Genomic DNA, 10,175 nt, shown 5'->3' on the forward strand with positions numbered 1-10,175 from the left:
TTCGCTAATTTCCCAAGTACGTGCTGAAACTCCATCGGTGAAAGTTAACTTCACGATATGGACTCGTTTGATTTAGAAAAGTCGTTGGGTCAGTCTTTTTATGTCACAACCATTTCAAGACTAAAAAATCCCATGATTTAAAATGTGTTGAAAAAATTGGAAAACAAACGAAGGTCGTTCATTCATTACTAATTAAGCACCACTATGCAACAAGTGTGTTAACGATTGAACAAGTAAATGGACATTATATTTTGTAGGCTCATCGGTCAACCCTATCTATATTAAAATAAAAAATAATAATTTTAACATAAAGATTCATATTTTTTTAGACAAAAACTTGTGTGAGACGGTCTCACGGGTCGTATTTATGAGACGAATCTCTTATTTGGGTTATCCATGAAAAAGTATTATTTTTTATGCCAAGAGTATTACTTTTTATTGTGAATATGGGTAGGGTTGATCCGTCTCACAGATTAAGATCCGTGAGACGGTCTCACATGAGATCCACTCTTTTTTTTGTGGGTAACTTAAATAAGATAAATGTCTCATAAAATTGATCTGTGAGTTTTCGTGATTTTGTAAGACATGGGAGGATAATTGATTTGGAAAATTTTCTACATTTTTTTAACATAAACCACATTATAAAAACTAATTTTGAATCTCTAAATTCAATTAAAACTAAATGGGATAAAGGGGGATTACGAAATTTTAGGAAGAAGTAATCACGAAACTCATTAGAAGACAAAACTTATCAATCAAATAAATTTTCAACCGTTTCATGTTTTCATATTTAATAGGAAAATTTTCCCCATTATTTATGGGCAAATTTTGGCCTTTAGTTTCTTTCTCAAATGATGATATAAACTTCAATTCCGTTTTCACATCGCTGTAATTTTTGTCATATATTATGTAATATCTTGTATAATTTTGGTATGTTGGCACTCACCTTGTCTATCGCTGAGGTGACATTCATTTATTAGACATAAAATTATAAACAAATCGAATATAACGAAAATTTGAAGGCTCGAATTCTATACGAATTAGTTCTATTCGGTTTCGAACTCGATTCGAAGTTCGAAAATGTTAAAACTTTTGGTTCAAATTTAAACTCGAGTACAGCTCGAAAATTCCGAACATATTGTGAACTATTCGAACTATTATTAAAAAATAAGTACTCAAAATGCTCGAAATTTATTTATTTAATATATAATTAGATATAATTAAATATTAAAGCTCGCGAAATATCGAACAAAATATTTTGGGCTTAAGTTCGGCTTGAAAAAGTTCAAACATATATGAATTCGATAAGGTCAAATACGAATCAAATAGTTTTTGAGCCGCCTCGAAAAGTTCGCGAACTGGCTCCGGTTGTTTATATCTTTGCTTAAGTGAGTTGGGGGTGATCATTTTCTTGTTAGAGGGGCGATCGTCCTAATTGGATGTATTAAAACATATCAAAATTGTACATCTACTAAATCAATGATACATAGATGAACAAAGTTAGTGTACAGTACAGTATATCAAAGTTGATATTTTCTGATTGCTAAAATTTTGGTTACGGAGGTCAAGAGGGAAGCCTATAATTAAGATTAATTTAAGATTTAAACTACCACTTTAATGGCACCACATATTTGCAAGAGTACATAAATATCTTAGAAACTGACAGAGACATGGGCTACAATCCTCTCCCTTGCTTAAAATAGTAAGATCTCGCCAAAATTATATTTATAAAAAAAGGATATATAATGAATATCGAAATAGATGCACTGCAATAAATGATAACTTCAATTATTATTTGCATTGATTTTATCAATTCTTTTATTAATTCAAATTTATATCAATTCAAATGTAAATTATGAATTATATTTTTTATTTTCATTATTCAAATTGAAACTAAATTCAATTGAAAACATAAACTACTTTTAAATTTTTGCATTGATTATACCAGTTCATTTAGTTTTGGATATGATTTTGTGTTGCTATGACATATTTAGTTGTTATTATGAACTATATAAATAATTCAAACTGATTTTTGTATCACATTTAGACAACCAATTTTTAATCAGGATAAAAATAAAAAAAATAGGTGCAATGTTCAGTATCACTCGTGAGATAAATAATTCAAAAATATATTTGAATCTTAAACTCTGATTATTTTGTTGATATGATCTACCTGTATATTGAAACAATATAGATTTTAGTTTAGAATGCATTTTCCATTATCAAGAGCTTATTTTTTTTTATTTACGGGTATTATTCATATTTTTTATGCTATAGGGTTAACAAATATATGAAATCAATCTATCGGTCTCGGAAAGAGTGAATCGCATTCTCAAATAATGTCATATATCTATATCTATTTATATATAAACATAGTTTTTTATCATATTTGAAAATTTTCCGCAAAAAATAATATGCTATAAAACAAAAATTTATAATTATTAATGTAGTCCACTACCGTGAATTTTTAGTATATTAATTGCCCGCAAACCTTTTTTTTTATTTTGTATCTTAATATAACTTTCATATATGTATCTTAAAAATTTATAATTATTAATGTATTCCACTACCGTGAATTTTTAGTATATTAATTGCCCATAAACCTTTATTGTTATTTTGTATCTTAACATAACTTTCATATATGTATCTTAATAAAAATTTAATATAGATATTTATAACATGTTTTCAAAAATAATTTGAGTATCATCTCAAATGACATAAATATTTTGATATAACAACTTTTTATAATAATATTTAAAATTTAAATATATTCATTATATTATATCAATAGTTCTGAATAATTATTCAAACATAAATACTTACTAATTTTAATAATTAATTACATAAAATAATACTTCGTGCATCGAACTGATAAAATACTAGTAATGCTTAAAATTTGAGTACGTCATATAAGGATTATGTGAATACTTATAAATCATATCATATTTATCCTCATCTGACATATCACTGACGGTATGTTCAAGGTTCCAAATTCAACGATGATAATTAAACAACAAGGCTTATGCTTATTGTGGGAATTAATCCAACATATTATTTTGTAAAACTTATCTGTAAAGTCGTTGAGACTAAAGTTTTCATTTATATAGGAGGATTATCGACCAAATTCTCCCAAAGCCACATGCATACAACAAAATAGAAATTTCAAAGTTTCATCCAACGATCGTCATGATAAATTTTCAAACTCTCAACAAAATAAAGTACCTAGCTAGATGATAATAATAATAATAATAATAATAATAATAATAATAATAATAATAATAATAATAATAATAATAATAATAATAATAATAATAATAATAATAAAGAATGAATATGATACATAAAAAATTTCTTAGAAAACATTATTTAATGGTGCCAAGATTTTAAGTCAATTATCTCAACCTCTTTTCGTCATCATCCTCGTTTCTTGACCATCAAAATAGCTAATGAAAATTGATTTTATCTATAAAAAAGAGTTGAATTGAAGAAACTTTCATTGGGGAGGGCGACTAATTATCATCTTCTTTGACAACGAGGTCGCAATAAATACTTGTAGGAAAAAAAAACAAATAAACTACTTAATGGTATCATTGAATTTAAGTTGTTGACTTATGGCATGTTGAAAAATTGACATCTAATTCTCTACGGTATTTATCAGATGTTTTTAATATAAAAAAACTCTTGTAAAATAATCTCACATGTCAATTTTGTGAGACATATATTTTATTTGGGTTATTCATGAAAAAATATTACTTTTTATTATAAGATAAACATGGTTGACCAACCATGTCTTACGAATAAAAATCCGTGAGACTGTCTCACAAAAAACCTACTCTTTTTAGTATTGATCACTAATGGGGGTAACTCTATGTTACACTTGGAGATCTACTCCTGATTTTTGTTTTATATAAGATGATCATTCGATCATCTCACTCGGAAACAAAAAATTGTAGTCTATCAATATTGTTTTTATTTTACAGTGAGATGATCGGTCGATCATCTTACATAAACACGCCAAGAGTAGAGCATAGACTCACCCACTAACTAGATGTGTTAGGTCCACCGTCCACCCTTCATTTGGTGAGGACTCGCACAAATCCAAATTGAATGGTGGATGCCATAGCGGATGAAAGAGAACGAATGCTTGTATAGATTAAATTTCCCTAATTTCTGTATATAAGATTTAGATGCTATAGTAAACAACATATTTAGAGAAATTATCTTTTTTACAAGATTTTTTAAAAATTAATTTGCCTAGTTATTTAAAATTTATAATATTAATCAGCCATTTTTTTGAATTTATGATGCTTTATAATTGTTTTTGTATTGAGACATATAGTATATTATTTTTATTACAATGAACAATTTAATCATTTAAAACTTATATAAGATTGAAACAAATCTCACAGTAAAATTTAATTTATCAAACTCAACTTATGATATTATGTTTTTTGATTGATCATAAATTGAATCGATCAAAATAATGATTTTGCTTTTATTAACAAGTATCTTCAAGACTAATTCAACTAAGCATGGAGAAACAATTCAATCAGATAAGTTCAAAGCTGAGTCAAAGATTTATAATAATTTTTGAATAAAGATTTATTTATTTTTCAAATGTAGCCTCTCCATATTAAAATGATAAAAGTTCATGAGTGAGTTTCATATGAGACCGTCTCACGGATCTTAATCTGTGAGACGGATCAACCCTACTCATATTCACAATAAAAAATAATACTCTTAGCATAAAAAATAATGATTTTTCATAGATGACCCAAATAAGATATCCGTCTCACAAATACGACCCGTGAGACCGTCTCACACAAGTTTTTGTCAAAGTTTATACGGCCCTGGTCTAATCCTATAACTCAACTCTAACATTGAATTTGGATGGATGAATTGGAAACCAAAAATTTCAAATACATAATAACAAATTCCTCATGGATTTCAAATCTAAAACAGTTATTTTTAAGTCATTGTAGTGAATTTCAAATTAATTTCGATATAGAGTCATTTGAAATATTCATCTCAAATATTTCTTCAAATCTAAATCTTTAGATCTAAATAAAATCTGACATCCATAAATTAACCTACACATGTATGGTCTTACAATGTTTCTTAGATATGAGTATAAGTTAGTGTATCCTATATTTAAAGCAATATCTCTCGTATTTTAATGTCAAGTAGATCATATGAATTATTCATATTTTAATATAAGGGGAAAACAATCAAGATAAAACACCAAAAAAATTCCATATAATATAATGACAAAAACTTGTGTGAGACGGTCTCACAAGTCGTATTTTATGAGACAGATATCTTATTTGTGTCATCCATGAAAAAGTATTACTTTTTATGCTAAGAGTATTATTTTTTAGGCAAATACTTGTGTGAGACAGTCTCACGTGTCGTATTTGTGAGACGAATCTCTTATTTGGATCATCCATAAAAAAATATTATTTTTTATGCTAAAAGTACTACTTTTTATTGTGAATATGAGTAGGGTTGACCCGTCTCACATATTAGGATCCGTGAGACGGTCTCACATGAGACTCACTCTACTTTTTATTGTGAATATCGATAGGACTGACTTGACTCACAGATAAAAATTCGTAAAATCGTCTCATAAAAAACCTACTCTAACGTAAGAGTTCGAGTCACAAACTCTAAATAACCCCTAGCATTTGGTCTGACCGAGTTCCCCTGTAAGCCCGCAAGACTCCAAGAAAAAGGAGCGAGGAAGAATTTTCCTTAGCGTGTATGACTTTATTTTTGAGCCATTCATCCCACGGCGCTTCATCTTTATTGTGACTTGTAACTGATTAAATTAAAATCTCAAGTGTATCATTTACTAATCTGGGTTCTTTGCTTTATCTTCTGGTCTCTTCTCAAAATTCAAAACCTCTCTAAATAGCCGGCCAGAATTCTTGTTTCATGTCATCAATCGCAGTTTCTTGGTGATTTTATTATAGATGATAATGATAATATAGATGCTTTATTTGCGAGATTGTTTTTGAGCTGCTTTTGTGGAAAGATCAGGTTTCTTACGTAGCGAGGCGCCGGCAATTCCGGATCTTCTTCAGGTGCACCCAGAATCAATTTTTCCCCCTTTCCGGAAGTGGGTTGATTTGAAGGTTTGTTGTAACATCGAGGGTCTGATTAAAGATTCAATCTTTTGATTTATTGGGTGCGATATTCAATCCAAATGGTCTTTTTCGTCAGCTCGATTTCGGATGACCAGCATATGGGCATGGCTAAATATGTGAACTCGAGCGACCCTTGTTTGAAAATGAGGCAAATTAATCAATTTTACAAGAACAGGAAGAATCCCAACTCCCCAAATCATGTTGCGATCCCCGCCTGTGAGCAATCACGCTCTGCTCTGATTGATGTCGTAATCTTGATTGCTGTGATTGGCGCTTTTGGGGTTTTACTCTATCCCTGTGCCAAGATTTTAGTGCACAAAACCATCGAATTCGGTGAAGAAATCTTGGAAGTTCTGAGTGAGGAAATTGTCGGTGCTCCTATGGTGTTTGGATGCTTAGGCCTTAGCATGTTGTTTTCAGCGTCCGCACTTGTGGCAATCACAGTGTTTATGGATAGAAAGTGCGGAAAATCGGGATGTAGAGGGCTTCGCAACGCGGCTGAATTCGACATTCAGTTAGAGACAGGAGAGCATGTAAAGAAGGCAAACTATCCAGCCAAAAATGCAATAAAGAAGGGACTGTTTGAATTGCCTCGAGATCACCATAGGGAATTGGAGGCAGAGCTCAAGAAACTGGCGCCTGCAAACGGGAGGGCGGTTCTGGTTTTCCGAGCTAGGTGTGGTTGTTCTGTTGGCAGAATGGAAGTTCCGGGGCCAAAAAAATCTGGAAAGGATAAGAAGTAGTGTTTATATTGAACTTTACCCTTTCTTTTCTCCAGGGAACAGATTGGATATTGAGTATGCATAAATACATTTACAGATATACTTTAAGATCTTTGGAATAAATCATCTCAATAAAATACAGAAGGGTTAATTGAAGAACGTGGAATTCATTTTTGTCTGATTTATTATCTAACTGTTCATGGAGTTTTTATTCTTCCTGTGGTCCTCTGCTTTATTACTGGATAATTTTTAAATTCAAAAGATGATTCATATTCTTTACTTTCTATAAATCACTGTATTCTCCTGTATCGAATTTTATATTCTAACCCTATGCAGACTTTTATCTGTTCAATTCAAGATTGTTATGCTGAGAGAAATTGTTGCTTCATCCATGATGAACTTGAAGTGTTGGATTCTCATTCATTTATGTCCTTATCCCAAATATCAGAAGCTAGGCCACCACATGTGATTTAGGGACAGCCATTTTCTTTTCCATCCAGCCACTGTTGTTACTTGAATCCGTAAAACGGGAAGTGACAACATAGACTGGGATACTTGTTGAATGCTTAGTTTTTGCAGCTCACAACTCATCTCAATGCTTCAACCTTTTCGGAAACTATCACGATCATGGTCACGATCATGTTGTCAAACGGGAAGGATTTACTGTGGATGAATATTTTGTTAATCTTGAAGGATTGGATGAGTAGGGCATGTTTCTCTTTAAGTTCTTATGTCATGGTATAGCGTCTCCTCCGTTTGATCATGAATTTGAGCCTAAAAGTTATGCAATACCTCTTGATTGGTATGCTAATCTGAAACTTTGGTGGTAGATATTGATAATTTAACACTGCTTGTTGGTAGATGTTGCTCAGTCGTCGATGATTCAATACTTTTACGGTTTTTCGGAAGCTCTCGGTTTGATCAATCCCAGAAAACGAAGAAATCCTGTTTGACTGCAGCTTACATTTTGTTCTTCCTTTCGTTCATACTTTAAATGCTGTTGGAATTGATAATCGAAACCCAAATTTTCGATCCCGGCTCCTCCCGCAATTGGGTGTCACAAGTAGATCAAGTTGAACCAGTACATTCTACCGGTCAAAACTTGTGCATAACTGAATGTTATCGTTTATATAAAAAAAAACAATTAGTTGTCCATGATGTGATATATAAAGAAAAAATTAAAAATATATATTTCAATTTTCAAAAATATAAATTATATATTTTTCTCAAATTTCTTTTTCAAATCATCCAAAAAATTGTTATCAATCATTATCATTATCATTATCAAATTATAATAATGATTTGTAAAAATATTTATCAATCATTATCAGTATATTGCCACTGATTAATTTTATCGCTTTAAGAAAATAAATGGAAAGGAATTATGTAACACCAAAAAAATTTTGAGGTTTTTGTCAAAATTTAATTAATGAATTTATATAAATAATAAAAAAATCAATAACAAATTTATTCTAGCAAAAGTTTGGCATATATAAATAATTTGTCTATACATTAATCTACTTACGCAGCGTTTGGTTGGGCGGATTAGGTGTGATAGATTATTTTATCAAACCTAATCATACGTTTGGTACGATTTTTATTTAACCAGCTCAATCCTTCCTATGAGTGATTAGGTGGTATTACGTGTGATAAAATAATACCTCCTTCCTCCGTAGGATTATTAATCCCTCCTCTATCCGTACTCTCTTTCCAATTTTGGCCTTCTTCCTTCATCGCTATTGAACCACCTCGGCTGCCGGAACGCCGTCTGACCTCCGCCGCCGTCGCCGGACATACGCCGGACCGCGCCGCACAGCTGTCGTCGGACCTTCGCCGGAACGCCATCGCCGTCGCCGCCACGTCGACTACCGGATCCGCCGTCGGACCACCGCCGCCGCCGGAATGGAAGAAGAAAAAAAAAAGAGGAAGGGCATTTTTGTCCTTTCATGAAAAATTTCAAAATTATCACCGGACCTTTGCCAGAACGCCATCGCCGCCGCCGTCGGACCGACGCCGTCGCCGCCACGTCGACTGCCGGATCCACCGTCGGACCACCGCCGTCGCCGGAATGGAAGAAGAAAAAAAAGAGGAAGGGCAATTTTGTCCTTTCATGAAAAATTTCAAAATTAGCATACACTTAAAAATCTTACCAAATATACTATCATATATTACATATCTACGACAATCATTTTCTTTATCATTTACATATTAATCGTTAGTTTATTTTATCCTGCAACCAAACGCAGCCTTAATGTCTAAAAGAGTTTGAATGAAATAAATAAAAATATATCTAAATAATATTAGTAAGTTAATTTTATTATTCTACAAAATAAAATTTAAATTGAACACTGCAAATACATAAAATATGCTAATAATACAACCTAAATAAAGAAAAAAAAAGAAATAAAAAAATATATATTATATAAAAAATTAAATAAAATATTATATAATTCAAATTTTTCTATTAATAATTAAATTTAATAGATAATTAAGTGTTACTAATTTAATGGACGATATGTCAATAATTTTGATGGAAATATGTCGTAAAGATAGTCCAACGCTTGGGTATGGATAGATTACTCACTCTCCTTCCTTCTCCACTATAAATAGGCCTCATAGATGTATTTCATCGTAAAAATCCTTTGAATTCCTGGGTTTTAAAGAGAACAGAAAAAAATGAAAAATAGGGAGAATTAACAAATCATTCCCAAAAATTTCGAAAATTTTACACAATACCCATTTTCCACCCAAAATCACATTGGAGAAGAAGATGTATGAAGATCATCAACCAAAAAACATTTTTGGAAATTTTTCAAAAAAATCAATTCAGGTTACTAGTTTGTTATCTTTATTTCTCCTTCTTATTAAACGACTTTTCCTTCGTTTTAAAATAAAAGTTGTTCAAAGTTTTTTCTTGTTTGAGAATGTGTCGGCCGATCATCCTAACAATTATTGGAAGCACTATTTTTGGTTATCTGAAACAAGCTTGACATTCATTCTTGTTTTTTCAAATCCGTTATTGATCATTTCCGAATTTTAAAAGGTGTTCAATATAAAAGTTTAGAAAAAGAGTTGAATGAACACTCTAAACTTAAGGCTCTGAAGGTTGAACTAAAGAAACTTAATTCTACTCACTTCTCTCACATTTCCTCAAGAGCTCGTGAAGCGAAACTAGCTCTCTCTAATGAACACGATCTTGCGAAGCGGAATTCTAAGTGTAACTCCATTACGTCCCTATATTGATAACGGGAAGTTTACATTTTGCCCCCCTCCCCCAAATGGAGGATGATTTTGTGACTTTTTATAC

The 10,175-nt window shown here is 31.3% G+C and overlaps 1 protein-coding gene across 2 annotated transcripts; it reads left to right on the plus strand.

Moving 5' to 3' along the window:
* The first annotated feature begins 5,699 nt into the window (after positions 1 to 5,699).
* On the plus strand, positions 5,700 to 7,049 carry LOC140841509 (uncharacterized). 2 transcript variants are annotated; one of them, XM_073208997.1, is made up of 2 exons: positions 5,700 to 6,134; positions 6,223 to 7,049. In XM_073208997.1, the coding sequence occupies exon 2, from the start codon at positions 6,245 to 6,247 to the stop codon at positions 6,887 to 6,889; it is 645 nt and encodes a 214-aa protein (XP_073065098.1). In that variant the 5' UTR covers positions 5,700 to 6,134; positions 6,223 to 6,244; the 3' UTR covers positions 6,890 to 7,049. The 2 variants fall into 2 exon arrangements, with proteins under 2 accessions (XP_073065098.1, XP_073065097.1); XM_073208996.1 differs by having other exon boundaries at positions 5,703 to 7,049.
* The last annotated feature ends 3,126 nt before the right edge of the window (positions 7,050 to 10,175 follow it).

This window comes from Primulina eburnea, chromosome 9, assembly GCF_022965805.1.
Source record: "Primulina eburnea isolate SZY01 chromosome 9, ASM2296580v1, whole genome shotgun sequence".
NCBI classification, from domain to species: Eukaryota; Viridiplantae; Streptophyta; class Magnoliopsida; order Lamiales; family Gesneriaceae; genus Primulina; species Primulina eburnea.